The sequence below is a fragment of the Muscardinus avellanarius genome (genome assembly GCF_963383645.1).
Source record: "Muscardinus avellanarius genome assembly, chromosome: 7".
NCBI classification, from domain to species: domain Eukaryota; kingdom Metazoa; phylum Chordata; class Mammalia; order Rodentia; family Gliridae; genus Muscardinus; species Muscardinus avellanarius.
Window position 1 is genome coordinate 34,263,519 of NC_137793.1, and position 17,058 is coordinate 34,280,576.

The 17,058-nt window shown below is 37.6% G+C and overlaps 1 protein-coding gene across 1 annotated transcript in view; it reads right to left on the bottom strand.

The window, feature by feature from the left end:
• Positions 1 to 12,720: 12,720 nt before the first annotated feature.
• The window catches only part of CHSY3 (chondroitin sulfate synthase 3), a gene marked incomplete at both ends in the record, with an annotated part of 277,339 nt that continues 273,001 nt past the window's right edge, over positions 12,721 to 17,058 (bottom strand). The window contains one exon of the mRNA XM_080699138.1: positions 12,721 to 14,283. Coding sequence (XP_080555264.1) covers positions 12,721 to 14,283 — 1,563 coding nt within the window. The remainder of the gene's footprint in view (positions 14,284 to 17,058) is intronic.

The window sequence follows — 17,058 nt, forward strand, 5'->3', positions numbered from 1 at the left end:
CAGAGAAAAGTTGTTTATGTTAGAAAGTTAAAGTCTCTTCTTACCCAGAGAGGAGGATGGACAACAATGCCAGGCATCCCAAAAAGGTTCAAGACCTGTGGACCCCCTCCCTGTCCTGATCTTGAATAACCAGTAGGGGGCCTGAGTGAGGCAAGCCAATGTAAAATGTTCTGTGAGCAAATAATCAGTTTTATAACAAAAAAAACTTATGTTTTATGTTTTATGTAAAAATCCTCACGTGTTCTGTCAGAACAAACACATATAGATATAAAAACTTAAAATGTGGACTTGACTATGAGAGCAGGGTGTAGTGACACACACCTGCAATCCCAGTAGTTGAGAGCTGAGACAGGAAATTGCAGGTTCAAGATCAGCCTCAGCAACTTAGACCTTCAGCAGCCTAGTGAGACTCTGCTTCGACATAAAAAACAAAATAGGGCTGAGTGGACGGGCGTGGTGGCACACACTTGTAATCCCAGTGCTTGGGAGGCTGAGACAGGAGGATCGCACAGGTTCGAAGCCAGCCTCAGCTACTTAGTGAGGGTCTCAGCAACTTAGTGAGACCCTGTTTCCAAATAAAATATAAAAAAGGTCTGGGAGTATATTCCCGGAGGTAGAAAACACCCCTGGATTCCATTCACAGTACCAAAAAAATAAAAATAAAAATAGGGCTGAATGCATACTTGGAGGTAGAATGACCTTTGGTTAAATCCCCAGTACCAAACTAAACCAAAACAAACAAACAAAAAAATCTTACAAATGTAGTCTATGAGTAGAATGACATCTCCTATCCTTGTGGAAAATGTGATACTATTTGAGATTTGGTGCTCAAAGACTCTACTTAATCAGTTTTTCCTTATTTTTTAATACTATCTGAAGAATAATATCTTAATAAAACAGCACTATTTGTTGAAAAGTATAACTCAAGCAAAATTTAAGCATCTATTTTTTTTTTTTTGTGTGTGTGTGTGTGTGTGTGTGTGTGTGTGGTACGGAGGACTGAACCCAGGAACACTACTTCTGAGCTATAATCCCAGCCCTATTTTTATTTTGAAACAGGGTCTCATTAAGTTTTGAGAGCTTTGCTAAATTGCTGAGGCTGACCAAGAACTTGAGATACTCCTATCTCAACCTCCTAAGTACAGGGATTACAGCTGGCTTAAGCATCTTTTTTTTTTTTAAGGAAAATCACATAAGTTTACAGATAAACACTAGACTCTATAATTTCCCAGAATCTGGGAGTAAGAGCTGAATGGTCACCAGTGACACAGAAAACTGTTGCTATCACTTAAATGTGATGGATGATGCTGGTGGTGATTGTGTGCCCAAGTTTTGCTAACTTTATATCCACTGCCTTGACATTGCCTTGTATTAATTAGTTCTCAAAAAACATTAATGGAGGTAAGTTACAGTATTAGTTTCTCCTAGGACACAATTTGTATGTTTGTGGCTTCTGGGACTAGAGAAGTATTGCCAAGTCTCATTATAAATTTGAGATAATGGTGAAGCTAATATAAAAATAACCTGTAATCAAACCATATTTAATATACCCATTATGAGGGATGTTGTCATGGTAGAAATACAATGGTCTGTGTGAAGGCAAAAGAGAAGATACTTCATCCCCTTTAGGGAGATTCAAACTGGAGTTATCTGGCTCTGTTGGTGTTTCTTCTTGTGAAGAAGACAGCTGGTCAGGAGCTAGTTAAGGACAGGGTGAAGGTCATATATTAGAGAATGTGCTTTCTGAGTCAAGGGCAGGGAAGCATGTCTGTAAACTTAGTACTTGGAATGATGAGACAGAAAGATTGTAGGTTCAAGGTCAGCTTGTGCTAACTTAGCAAAACCCTCTTCTCAAATTTAAAAGAATTTAAAAAAGGTAGTGCTCAGTGGTAGAAAGCTTTTGAGTTCAGTTCTCAGTGCCACAAATAATGTGTATTTTGAATGACCCAGTTCTCTTATTTATACATACATTTGTGATGGGTTAGACATAGCTATTAACCATTTTCCATTAGATATGATGAGTAACTTTTTCATATGGCTACTTAAAAGATAATTCCTTTATGTTATTACTTCTTCAGTTTAGTTGCAAAGTACCAAATAGTTCTGAAGTTCAAATAGTTGACTTAAAAATAATTGTGTTACCGGAGATCAAGACATTGCAGACTTGTGATCATTATCATTTTCTTCTGACTTTTTAGCCTGGCCATAAGTCACCAATGCATATTTCTAAGAATAGAGGTTTTCATAATGTGTCCTAGTTGATATTTTTAAAAATATAGCTTAATAAATATAATAGGTGGTATATGTAAGCATATTTAACCTCTAAAAATGGCTGATAAAATCTAATTAACACTATTATGTTTTATCAGTGAAACAGGAATAACAAGTCAGTGGTGAGCATTTCCTTGTAGCAATGGACAGGTGAATATTGTCATTTAGGATAAAGACTCATCGTGTAGTTCGGAAGATCTTAAATTTGGGAAATAGTCATCTGGTTTCCTTCTTCTTAAAGCAAGGCTCACATACTTGAAGGCACTATGGACTCTAAACCTGCACTTTTCTAACAATCTCTTTTTCTGTGTTTGACTTCCAAGAAAGTTTGGGACATAGAAAGATAATGAAGCCAACCAATGTGTTTTTGTGGTTTAATCAGAAACTGTTATCTTTGTATTAAGGATCCAACTGGAACTTTGACTATGGTGGGATTTTCTAATGCAGATCAATCAGTCTCAAAATCTGCACTAAACCCCTTAACAAGTTGGAGCCCTGAGCCCACAAGAGCCCCTGATAGACCCCAAAGGTGTCCAGATTGCATAGAAAGACTGATCCTGTTAACTCATAGTCCTGAAACTTCAAGCATATAGGAGAATTGAGAGTTTGGGCTGTGTACGAGCCTGATTAGAGAGGGTAGCTCCCTACCCTCTTTAAGACCCTTTTTCTCTTAACTCACCATTCTTATTTATTTTAGCCTCATTGATTTGGGGTCTAATCATATTGTTATTCTTCTCATGCATTAGCATGATTACTCTTGTGATAAGCTGAATGTTAAAAATGAAACATCACAGGAAGAAATAAATCTCTTATTATATAATAGTAACCACACACACACACACACACACACACACACACACACACCTCAAAATAAAAATTGCCTCTAGGGTTTCAGCAAGGATCTCATGGCTCTTCTCTTCTCCCTCTCCTAGGCTCGTGCACGTGGTGGTGGTACCAGTATTTGAATTCAGCCAACTCCAGACCTGAGGGCACAGCTCAGAGGGAGATGGACAACCAGTGTCCCTGATCCTATGGAGAGAATTATTTTAGGAATTAATTAATGGAGAGAATTATTGAGGAAGGAGCCAAGGAGCTAGTATACCTATGGAACACAAACTACCAGATGCACTGCCGTGTGAGTGTGCAGGTAGAGGCATGGCCCAGGAGGCGCTGTGTGAGCACCTATCATGTGCGCGCCTATCTGATATGAACAGCTATCTGATGTGAATCCACAGGGTAGAGAGTGAAAATAACCCACAGGGAGCGACAGAGGAATCTACTTAAGACTGGGTCTTCAAAAGCCTCTCTGAAGAGGGGACATTTGTGGTGAGACCTAAGTTGTAAAAAAAAAAAAAAAAAAAAAAAAAAATCCAGCCATATTAAGAACTCTAGGATAAACTTTCCAAGCCCAAGAAGCAACCCGAGGCTGCCCCAAGGAGGACCCAGCACAGCACACTTCCAAGGCTGGGATGATGGAGCAAGATGAATCAGGGTGATTCAAAAAAGAAATGCAGGAGGCAGGGCCAGTTGCCGGGAGGAAGCTTTATGTGCCAGGGAAAAGAATTTAGGCTCCAAGAAAATGTAGAAAATACTAAAATACTATAGAGTATATTTTTAAATGCCAGCGATAGAACTCAGGGGCATTCTACCTCTGAGTTATACTCCCAGCCCTTTTTGTTTTTGTTTTGAAACAGGGTGTCCTGAAGCTGCTGAGACTAGCCTCAAACCTACAATTCTCCTATCTCAGCCTCCCCAGGACTGGGATTATAGGCATGTGCCACCATAGAGTTTTAAGAAGAAAAACAAGAATGAAACCATACATCATCCAAGTCCTGCTTAATTCTGAAGTTTCATCCATTCTAACAACTAGGGCCTTGAAATGTAAACACAGATTCTTATGGAAAGGGAGATAATCATTCTATTATCTTAAAAGTAGTTTCTAAGGCAATTTTCAGTTCTTCAAAATATGCTATGGTTTTTAAAACTACATTTGGCTTCATGTAGAAAGTAAAAAGAGGTTGGTACTGTGAGTTTTTTTTTTAATCGATTTTAAGATGGAATGTTATTTTTCTAAAAAATACGTTTAAAATGACTTTATTAAGTATCCAATGGAAAAAAATTAAAAATGCATAGGGAAATATTATACTGGTATAACTGTGTTTAGATTCTGAAGACATAAATTAGAATGAGAAGTGAACTGAGCTTTTTTGCCCCTGGAAAGTAAAAAAGGCCCCCCAGAGTAAGAAGGCAAAGAGCCCATGGGCTAGGATTCTGCTTTAGGAACATATTCCCTCCTAAAGAAAGCCTTACTACTAGCAAAAGCATCAAGAAAGAACAAGAACACAGAAAAGCATGTAAAAGCACAGCAGGAAGAAGAAGGAAGAGACCAATTTTCTCTTATGAAATCTTCTTTACAGACCTTCAATTTCCATGCAGTGATTATCTTTTTTTTTTGTAACAAAATTTAAAGCCCACATGTCTTTTTTGAATAGAAAATGCTCAGAGAAATAATACCTGCAACTGACTCACTACAAAAATTTACTTTTTCTTACCAAAAATGTATTGTCATGAGTTGTCTGGGAATATTTGTTGTTTTGAAAATAATTTGACATTTTATATAACTCAGAGTAAAAAGTTATTTCATGAAATAATAATAGCAAAATAATAAATTAAAAATATTCAGAAACAATTAGAATTAAAAACAAAATGTTTGCATAAATGTACATAAACTAATGTGTTTAATAAATGCATTTATATTTATTTAAGAAGTAATCTCAGTGAATTATGCATTTCAAAAATATATAAGCAGGTAATTCAGATGCATTCTATAGCATTTTAAATTATTTCTTTTAGAAACGTGTCCCATTGTGATTCTCTTTTTCATATTATACTGATTCTTCTAGGATGTGGACAAATCATGAATTACAGCATGATGGGCAATTCCATCATGTTCTGTAGATAGATGGATGCTGACCATTGACACTATAACCTAAAGTTTGTTTTCAGGTGACAGGTGTCTTCCCAGTCTTAAACTTGAGAACGTTGTGTGCAGACAAGATCCCTCCTCTTTCTTTAGAAAGGAGTGTGTTCCTAAACTGGAAGGCTAAGGTTTGAACAAAACAAAACCTTATCCTGGCACATCATCTCAAGGCATTAGTGCAAGTTTAGTGAAAGGACTAAGGATGGAGGGAACGAAAGGAGTGGTGGAAGGAAGATTATAAACCCTTCTGCCAGAAATATTCTGCCTAACTGATAGGTTCCCTGTAGAAACACATCTCAATCCTGCTCCAAGGGTGCCCTGGGGCATCTTTAAAAGTGGGAGGGTGGATACAATCTCCATCCTTCCTGACTTCCCATATACTGGGGAAAGGTATGCTCTAGGTCTGTCTGCAAAGACGGATGAAATCCACTTGAACTGGACTGAGTCCCAGCTCAAACCAGACATTTTTATTTTGGAGAACAAAATAATCTCGAGCTTCAGATTCATTTTTCTCAGCTGTAAAATGGGACATTGGTGTCTTATTTAGTTTAGTGAGGCTCAAAAAAATAATGTTTCTCAAATAATAGGACAAAGGAAGCATTTAAATGTATCTGTTATAAGTCAAATAATATAAATGTATAATTTTGCCTTTTTCTTTTCTTATTAAAGTGATTATTTAGTTATTTATTTACTTATGCAGTGCTGGGGACCAAACCCAGGATCTCGCACATGCAAGGCAAGTGCTATAGCACCGAGCATTATCCTCAGCCCTTAAAGTAATTTCTTGCATGAAATGACAAATAGGAGAAATGTGTGGGGACTCAACAACCTTTCTTTAGATTAATTGCACATTGACCAAGAAGCAGTTATAAAAGGATGAGGATTAGAGACAATAATAATTTCCTTCTCTTTTAATCATAGACTATTTTTGAGCTCTTAAGCTTATTTAAAAAGTCTATTTGTCTTATGCAGACATAATTGTTTGCTATTCTTAAGCCCACTGTAATAATAACGGCTTACCAGAAAAACATAGAATATGTATAAATTGATATCTTTAAATGTGAATTTGTTTGCAAAAGTGAAATCATTTCTAAAAATGCACATGAGAATATAGTCTTGAGGTCTTTTCCTTTAAATGAAGAAATAGTTAATTCAGTAAACATTTTGATGATATGCCTTTTCCATTAAAGTCTGAATTTAATGTTGAACAGATTAAGTGAGAAAGAGGAAGCACTTGGAGTTGATCAAAGAGTTTCAAACAGCTTTAACTTCCATTTCTAATATAAATACTGAGGCTGTGTAAAAGCTTCTGGGACTCTTGTCAACTAACAAAGAGGGGAAATAAATTCTTGCATAGACCAGGTTCATTAATGAAGGACAGGCTAAAGTTTATGTTACATTTATGCTCAGGTTCATGAGTTATACAATGGTACCTTCTAAAAACCAATCCATGGAAAGATATTCCAAGTGTGTATAGCTGGTATCAAGTAATTCCTGAGTGTGGAAGACCAAACAATTCACTGACACAGATAGGGAAGTAAGACGTGAAAGGGAAAAGGCTCCTCAGCTGGTTAGAATGGTATGGAAACTGGGAAACAAATGATAAAGAAAACCACGCATTTTCTTAGTACTATATCATTAATATTTTCTTTATCTCCAGTTAAAGGTTTCCTTTTAGAAATGAATATTGTTGTCATTTTTGTGGGTATGGGAAGGAAAGGACGAGTTTGAGGTGATTGTAGTGAAAATCTGAAAAAGATCTTATAAACATCTAATTTGATATTTATCTGATTAGATACAGAAGTTTATTGGATCTGGTGACAAACCCTAAGGTTGGGGATACTTATTTGTGTTTTTATATGAACTTCTGGCCCAGAGTTAATTTTGACCAATGTCAAGTAGAACCTTTGATGCATAAATCAACACATAAGAATTAAGGGAGAATCATGATTATTCCTGTATTTAAATTTTATCTACAGATATTAGATTCTTTTAGTGTATGCACATACATTTTTCTTGGATAAAATAAGAAAATGTGGCATTTGGGAGCATTTTGGTAGTAAGGCTAAAGGAAAAACTAAAAGAAAGATGGAGAACAGCTGCACAGAAGGAGGCCCCACACTCAAAGAAGGTTGCTTTGGGGTGATACTTGACGTCACAGGCTAAGCATTTCTACTTGAGATCATTGCTCACAAATGAGATCTCAGTAAACATTTGCTAATTGGTTAACATTACATATAACAAGTATTGTATCTTTTTTGTTCCCTTTTTATAATAAGATATTTGTTCCTTATGGGTTTATCATTATAATCTTATGTTCACAAATAATCCAGAATGGATCCTATAAATAACAACTGGGGTCAGATATTGGTAGAAAAACAAAACTATATAACCACATACAATGAATCAACAAACTCAATAATCACAGCTTTTTTGCCAGCATATGAACACTATATATACTGGTTGAGTTTGATTGAAATAAAATCCTGCATGGAGTAGAATCCCAAATACGGCTCAGAGCCCGATGGCTTCTGAGGTCAGAAAGGAAGAGGGAAATGGTCAATCGGATGTCAAATTGAAGTTGACACTAGGATGTCCTGGCGTCTTTGCACCCGTGCCAGGTGGTTTGCTGCTTGACACAGATGCCGACTGCATCACCACCTGGGGGCATGAATCATTGCTGCTGTCTCACATCATCCTAACCATCTGTCGCAGCAAACTTGGCAGCATGGCTGGCATCTGAACCAGGCTGCGGGGCAGACGGGGGCAGAACCACACTGGCATATTCAGACACTCTACTCTGGCTCCTGTGGCTGTTCTTTGAAAACTGAAGGTGTAGGAGGCTGATGGCTTCAGTACAGCCAGAAGTTGCTACCCCGTGTTTGGATATGATCCAGATGCTGAGAAGAGTGGGGAAGGGGAGAGCAGGCGAGTCAGTAAGTAGCACTAGAGACTGGTAAAAATGAAATCCCTTTGTTGTCCTAAGGACATCATGTTTTTTCATTCACCTTGTAATATCCATAGCCTTGTCTATTTCCTGAAAAGAAATGTCATGCCTTCAGTAATGAATTACAAATGAAGATTAAGTGGACAAACCCCCAGGTTGCTTGCGGCACCCTCTGGAGGTAGTACTCCGGTAAGACCCACTAGATTCCAGCGACTTGCAGGACAACAGGTGCAGGACCACTGAAAGCAAGAGGGGGCAGCGGTAACGTAGCCTGGACACATCATGTGATATGTATAGGGAGGCTTTATCTCCCCAAACGAAATCTCATGAAGGCCAACATGGACCTACAAATATTCTGTTGGCTGCCTGAAACTTGTCTTGGTATACTTTACTTTCCTAAAGATATTTCCTCTTGGCTGAGGAGAAGGGAAGAAGAGGCAGAGAAAATCTCTAGAGGTAGGTTTGCCTTAGAATGCTCTCTCCTGAACCAGGCTATCAGTCCCTCCTGGCTAAGGCCTCAACACTACACCTCTCATCTAGGCAATCCAAGCTGCTAGCAGGGAGCCCCAGCATGTGGGTGCTACTCCTGGAAGCAGGAACTGCTCAGGGCAAATCCAAAAGTGCAGCCAGAGTGAGTGGCCTAACTATGGGGCTTCTGCCTAGAGACCGTATCCAGCTTTCTTAAGCTGAAAATATTTACTTAATAACTATCTATCCCATTTATCTCATGATTGGATTATCCTCAGCCCATGCACTTAGTTGTTTCATTCCTATAGTTTCCAATATATTGACTTGGAATAACGGACTTAACTCTTAAATACAGACATATTTTTTAGCACCGACTACATTGCTTATGCTAATCCCATGTAGGTAAAGTGGCATAAACAGTCAAGCAATTACATGGTGGTGTTTATCAGTGTGGACAGTTTCTGTACTCAGTTGGCTGAGACTACACAGACCGGCTGCTGCTGGCATCAGGCTGAAGAGGCATGTGAGCAGGTAAACAGAAAACCCCTTCCCTTTGCTGGCTTAGTGCTGTACAAAAGGATCTGGGGAACTGGTAACAGACTGAGGTTCACACCCAAAGGAGGCTCTAACTGCACAAACATCAGCACATCAGCAGACTTAGCTCTGCTCAGAGCAAATGCTCGTCAGAGGCAAGCCGGATGGTGGATCAAACACGTCCATGCTGTTGGCTCAGCTTTTGCTGCCCATTATTTTCTATACACCTCCCCAACAACCAAAAAGCCCTGGGGTAGTATGCAAAGACAGATGCTTCCCATCCTGACAGTCTTTCACTTAAATCTTATTCTAGAGTGCGCCAACTGTGTGAACTGGGACAAGTTCCTTAATCACTTAGGGCCCTGGTTTCCTTTACTGTTGGATGTACAAGATAATATCAATATTCTGAGAGCTTCTGTTGCAATCATTAAACTTAAAAGGATAATTTAAGTAGCCAGGTACAGTGGTGCCCTCCTGTAATCCTAGTGCTTGGGAAGCTGATACAGGAGAATCATATGTTCAAGGTGAGCCTTAGCAACTTAATGCGACCCTCAGCAACTTAGGGAGAACTTGTTCCAAAATAAAAAGGGCTGGGGATGTAGCTTGGAGGTAGAATACCCCTGGTTCAATCCCCATTACTAAAACAAACAAACAAACAAACAAGCAAGCAAGCAAAGGCAATCCAAGGTATATGCACAGAGTTTTGTTGGAGGGACAAGATATAATCAGTTTGAAGACTGATGGATTTGTTGTTGAAATGATGTTTGAACAGAACATCTGTACTTATCCAAGTAAGGCAAAGCTGATGACAGAAGGCTTGCTATAACTATATTGTACTTTTAGTCACATTTATAGTATGCTGCCCTTCAACCTTAAAGACACTTTAGTAATATGTGTTACACAGATAGAAAAATGCTCAATTTAACTAATATCATCCCCTAATATCTTCACTCAGAGAACATTGCATTGCCTGAAAATGGGTCACAGGAAACTTTAATGTAAAATGATATAACAGATTTTAAGTTATACATTCTATTCATTCTTTTTTTTTTTTTTTTTTTTTGGTGGTACTGGGGTTCCTGGAAGCCCTTCTACCTCCGGGCTACACTCCCAGACCTATTTTATATTTTTGAAACAGGGTCTCTTACGCCAGCGGGGCTGGCTTCGAACCTGCGCGATCCTCCTGTCTCCGCCTCCCAAGTGCGGGGATTACAAGCGTGCGCCACCACGCCCGGCTCTATTCATTCTTTAGTATACTGTGTTTACATATAATTACTTTCAAATGACATCCCTTGTTTCATTAGCATAGTTTCATCAATATAATAGCCAATACCTATTCCTCCCTTGGCATCTACTTCAAAACTCTCAAGGACTCAAAATGTCTTAGTCTTAAACCTCTGCATTTATTCTTCAATAAAATGCTCTCATTTTACTTGTTTAAGTTAAAGAAAAGAGCAGACTCTTATTTCCTTTCTGCATCAACACAGTAATTATTTTTGGAAATAGATCTTGCCAAATGACCATCATTACTAAATGTTAATATAATAATTGTTTAGGAAAATAAAACCTTCAAAAGAGCTTAGTCATATAATGTATGAAAGTAAACTATTAAAGGAAGAATTTTTGAAGGTCTGAGACCGTGTTAGAGCAGAGATCAATTCTGAATTGTTGGCCCTGTCAACAATTTTAACAACTAAAAATGTCATTAATTCCCTTTTAATGAATTTGACATTATTAAGATTATATGTTATAGTCAAGGAGACTTCCATTATGTTTTACTCAATGCTATATTTTAAAGCCCTGAAAATATCTTCACTAAAAGCAGTTGTTACCATAGAACCCAAATGCTATGTGGCCTTGAGGCCCTCTGTTCTGAATAATGCGACAATTTAGGATAATCACTTTTGAATTAATTTTGATTCAAATCATTTTCTCATTAGGTGAATAAAAAATCAAAGTGTCACCTTTTGTGTACAAAGAGTGAAAAAATAAAATATGTATCTTTTCTGCTTTAGAAACCCTGGAAAGACATGACTATAAACACACACACACACACACACACACACACACACACACACACACACACACTAGTGGTTGTGTAGGCAAGGGGAAGATCTGGGTGGATAGGGAGTGAGGCTGATAGTTGTAGGCATTTTAAAATTTTGTTTGACTTTTGAAACATACAAATGTAATTACCCATTACAAATAAAATTTTTCAAAATGCACCTTTATGAGATCTTGCATGGAGATTCATTTTCTCTTAATTTGTTGAAAACGATTTTTCTTTTACATAAACTGGACACCATAAACTCAGTTAAAAAAAAGAACAAATGTGAAATTAGATGAGTTATTTATCAATGTGGTTTGTACAAATGTAAAATTAATTTTATATTCCTACCTTTCCCAATATTTGCTGTACCTTTGAGATACATCTCAGTCCATATGAAAAGCAGTATCTGAACTAAACTTGGGTCAGCTTCTCTCAGATTGTAGATTACTCAATAAAGAGACCGTTCATGACAATTACCTATGAAGGTGGGACTTTAAAGCATAGTAACAAAAATGGCACACCCATAGTTCCTGGTTACTCTTCTAGCCTGTGGAACAAGCATGTTTTGGTGACTGTGAACATTAAGAGAGACATCACATACAATTGAAAGGAAACAACAAAATCTTTTCAGTGTTTTTGAAAAAGAATACTGTTATACCTGCGTTTTATTATAAATAAACAGGTTCTGTCATATTTTATCTTCTTGCCAGCAAATGAAGAACATCGTTTCATTTCATAAAGCTTCTAAAATGTACATGGATATTTAATTAAATCATATTTCCTTGAGAAAATAAAGTTCATTCGCATTTATAGCAGACCACTGTGAGGAGCTCATAATTGTCATAAGACCAGGGTATCCAGTACCGTTTGCTTGTAGAACAAAACTCCTCAATTTTTAAAACTTTTTTTAAAAAATAAACATACAATCATAGGTGTTCATTTACTTTAAAAATTCTAAAGATGAAGAAAATTATTGTTTATATATTTAAGTCCTTGTATAAATTACAAAACTCAAGTTTATGTTACAGAGTCCCTTCCCCATAGGAAGCATAAAGCACTTTTGTGGTACCTTTCACCAGTAAATATTCGTATCACATTGAAGTTGACGAACAAAATAAAAGTCAATATTGCATCTCTCAGACCTAAGAAAACATTCTTCTAAGCTGTCTTTCCTGATGAATGAGCTTGGAAAGTCATTTGATTGCCATGATTTAACTCAATCTCAAATAAAGATATAGAAAAGTAATACACATATTGACTTCAGTAGAACTCTGAACTATCAGTGAACTGCAGACTCTTCTCACTGGAGGCAAAAACTACTCTTTGGAAGACAACCAAGAGTAGCTTAAGACCATGATGACAAAATAAAATTATAACAATAACAATAATAACAATAATAAAATTAAAATAACAACAACCAACAATGAGGTAAACTCCCCTTTAAAAAGGCAATATGTGCTGCCTGGACTGTCAGGAGAGAGTTCGGTTGTACCTGACACCCAAATGTTTTTCTAACCAGAGTTCAGCCAGTTGCATGGTTGAAGCAAAAGTACTTGCCTTGGATCCTAAGCACATCTTGTATTGCTTAGGGTCCAAGTTAGGGTCACAATGAACTGGATGGAAAATATGCACCACTCCTACTTCTTGACTTCTGAAGGGCCGTAAGCCAGATAGAATAACTTTATTATACAGATCTACATCTTCCAGTCCCCAGCCTTGTATTGAGGTATCAAATCCACCTGCACCCAGAAGATCACTTTTGTAAATACAGGTGATGCCGTAGCCATAGTCTCTCCAGAATCCACTGTTCTTTGAGAATACAAAATCATCATCAGTGGGAGGATTTCCCCTGTTGGTTACCTTTGGGTCATACTGGCTAAAGATGATGGGATAGTATACCTGTTGTCCCTGAATTGTATTGTCTCTACATCGTTGGAGAAAGTCTCCTCTGAAGATCAAGTCAACATCACAAAATAGCAGCAAAGTGTCATTATCAAACTGGGTAGCAGCCATTTCAAGACCGAGACCTCTGGAAAACTCTCCCTTCATGGGAATTAGGGTGATTTCTGCTGTAGGGTACTTGTTCTGGTATTCTTTTATCAGCTCAATATGCGTGTTCGAATCTTGACCAGAATCCCTACTGAAAAGGATGATGACCAGCTTTACATTCTGCTTTGGGATCAGACATGTATTTTCAAAGTTCTGCATGAATCTCAAGAAAATGTCATACCTTCCAATGAGAGGAACAAGAATGTGAATTTTCTTTTCATTTTGCCCTCCCATTTCTTTGACCTCTTGGAGAGAAGAGAGTATCTTTAAAGAATCAGATATAAAGGAAAATGACTGGGTGTCGCTGTTAATACTCTCCACGAGACTGTTGACATCCAGCTCTTCCATTTCTCTGAAGAAAGGCTTGCTGAACAGCTGCTGAAGGTAGGCATGACGTCTCACCGGTACCGTCAGTTTCCTGCCTTTGTGCCTTTTGTACAGGAGAAGTAAATCCAAAATATACTCTACCCCATGCATGGGGTCAACCCTGCGGTAGCCATATTGAATCTCCTTGAAGTCAATGAGCCGCCCTCTGCTCTTGGCATTCTCATTGATCATCTCCATCACCTGGAGGACAGTGTCATCCAGCGCTGCTCTTAGGATGCTATTGATGCTCTGTCGAGGAGGCTGGTTCTCGGCAGCTGAGTAAAGGAGCTTCCCGGTGAGAAACTCCCATTCTATCACTTCATTTCTTTCGCGAGGCTGAAAGTGGTTGAAAGAAGGCATCACTCCCAGCTGCTGGTCCTCTTTGCTCACCTCGCTGTTACTGAGCTTGCTCATCAGAGCACTCTCCCTGTGCAGCTGGATGGTGCGGTACCGGAGTTCAGAAATCTTGCGGCTAAGCATGTAATTATGCAACCTGTATTGGTAGGCAGGCCTTTTGTTGGGATGAAGTGTTATGGCTGCGTGGATTTTGCTGTTGTGAAGGTCTTGGATGTAACCCTTACGATTGTGCTCATAATTTTCATGGAACAGTTGTTGCATCTGAAAAGTAAGATGGAATCAGAATGTTAGACCAATTTGAAAAGAAAACTGGAAATAACTAAGACATTCAATTAAAAGAATTAATAAATTTTACCTATATGGTATTTCATAATAATATGGTTTATCAAAGTTATATATGTTTTTATACTTTTATTGGTGCATTGTAATCATACATCATGACAGAATTCAAACCCCCATATTCATACACACACATCACTTGGTTTATTTCATTTCACATACCACACTCTTCCCATACATTTAGTGAGATTGGTGGTGATACCTTCATAAATGGATATAACAGTATTTGAACTGTTTTTTCCCTTAATCCTCATTTTCCCCCTCAACCTCTCTCCTCACCTCTATCCCCTTCCACCATTCTACTGGTCTTTCTCTTCAGTCATTGAAGCCCCCTTTGTCTCCTGTTTTCTATCTAGCTTCCACATGACATTCAACCCTTGACTTTCTAGGACTGGCTCATCTCAGCATAACTTCTCTAGTTACATCTATTTTCCTCCAAATGACATAAGTTTGTGTTTTATGGTTGAGTAAAATTCTATTGTGCGTTTATACCATATTTTTGTGCATTCATCTGTTGATGGACACCTAGATTGGTTCCATAATTTGGCTATTGTGAATTATGTATGTGTATATCACTAGAGTATTTTTTTAATTTTTGCTTATTGGGGATGGAACCCAGAGGGCATTCTACATTCGAACTATACCCCAGCCCTATTTTTTGTTCTGTACTTTGAAAAAGGATCTCACTAAGTTCCCGAGAGCCTCACTAAGTAGCTGAGGCTGGCCACAAACCTGTGATCCTCCTGTCTCAGCCTCCCAAGTACTGGGATTACAAGTGTGTGCCACCATGCCTGGATTCACTACAGTGTTCTGACTTCAATTATTGGGTGTGGAAAGACGCTAAAGAATGTCATATATCTGGCTCACTTAAAAGTTATAGTTAAAAGAAATAAAATTTTTAGTTTTTAAATGGACAAATAATGTATTATCATATACGATATGATATTTTTAAGTACATTAACTTTGTAGAATGACTAAATATATTTAAATTAACCTATTAATTACCTCACATAGTTATCACTTTTGTGGTGAGAATACTTAATATTCACTCTTTCAGAATTTTTGAAGAATACAGTATATTATTATTAATTTTAGTCACTGTTATACAATAGGTCTCTTAAACTTCATCTTCCTATCTAACTGAAATTTTGTATCCTTTGGTCACCATCTCCCAAACACTCCTACAGCTATTCCATCTCCTAGTAGCCACCATTTTATGGTCTACATCTATGAGATCTTTTTTTTTATTCAGTTTTCACATCTGAGTGTCATCATATGTATCAAATTCATATGATCAGATACGGAAAACTAACTTCCAACTACATATTCAAAGAATCTTTGCTCTCTATTCACTTAAAGCCAACCCTGGATGTGAAATAAAACAAGATTGTGGAAATTGAATATCCCCACAGTCCCACAGTAGATTGCCGAGAAGAAAAGAGGCAGAAAGGTAAAGCATGACTTTTCAAAAATAGGAAGTTCACCTTCAGGAGTAAAACAATGACATGTTGCTTGGAATAACAATAGGCTATTTTTCAATGAGACTTAAATTTTGTTTAGTATTCTTCATATCATCTTTACAGAGACAGTTATTGATAGTAAGATGGAATGAAAACTATACTCATCTACTCTTCTAAAATATAATATCCAAAATTAGACATTCTTATGCCAGAAAGGCTTTCTGTTAATTTGGAGCAAATCCACTAACTCAGAAACAAAAGAGAGAAAAATACATAAATATGAGGTCAGTAACCAAACTGCCAGCTGGCCATTCCTCCTCTGCCAGGTAATCAAGCAACATCTATCACACTCTTCAAAATAAGAACCACGAAAAGGGAGAGAAAGAGAAAGACAGTGAGCAGCCATGACATGAGATAGCTACAAATGAACTGATGAATTAAAAGAAAGGAACACTGTAAACTAAGAATACATATTAGCAGCAGGTAAAAATCGCAGGCAAAAAAATTAATTAGCTAAAATGCAGCTATACCACTCCTGGGTATCTTTCCAAAGGGGTTGAATTCAGAGAAATACAGCAACATATGCATACCTATGTTCATAGCAGCATAATTCATAATAGCCAAAATATGGAACCAACCCAGATCACCATCAACAGATGAATGGATAGCAAAACTATGGGAAATACCCACAATGGAATTCTATTCAGCCATAAAGAAGAACAAAATTATATCATTTGCAAGAAGATGGAAAGCCCTGGAGAACATTATGTTAAGTGAGATCAGCCAAGCACAGAAGGAGAAGGTACATATGTTTCCTCTAATATGCCCAAACTAGGAAACACAAAGGATACCAGTGGTACTCCAGATAATGGAGGGGAAGTACTAGCTAAGTTTGAATGGAAAGATAGGAGAGGGGGAAGGTTGATCTTGATTAATGAGGGTCTATATCTGAACATGTGTAAAATTATGAATAAGACATGGTTAACCTGGACAACCATTGGTGGGAGGGGGGAAGGGAAAATGGGGACAGGGGGGAGAGGGCACCAAATATAGTTTAAATGTATACTATTTATGTTCAATAAAAAATTGTTAAAAAATAAATAAAATGCAGCCTCTCAAAGTATAATTCAGATAAATAACCTTAAAGAAGATAAAAGTAGAAGAGAACTGGAGGAGGGAGGCAGCAGGGAAAATGAGGCTTGAGGAAGGGAACACTTCAAATACTGTTACATCCATA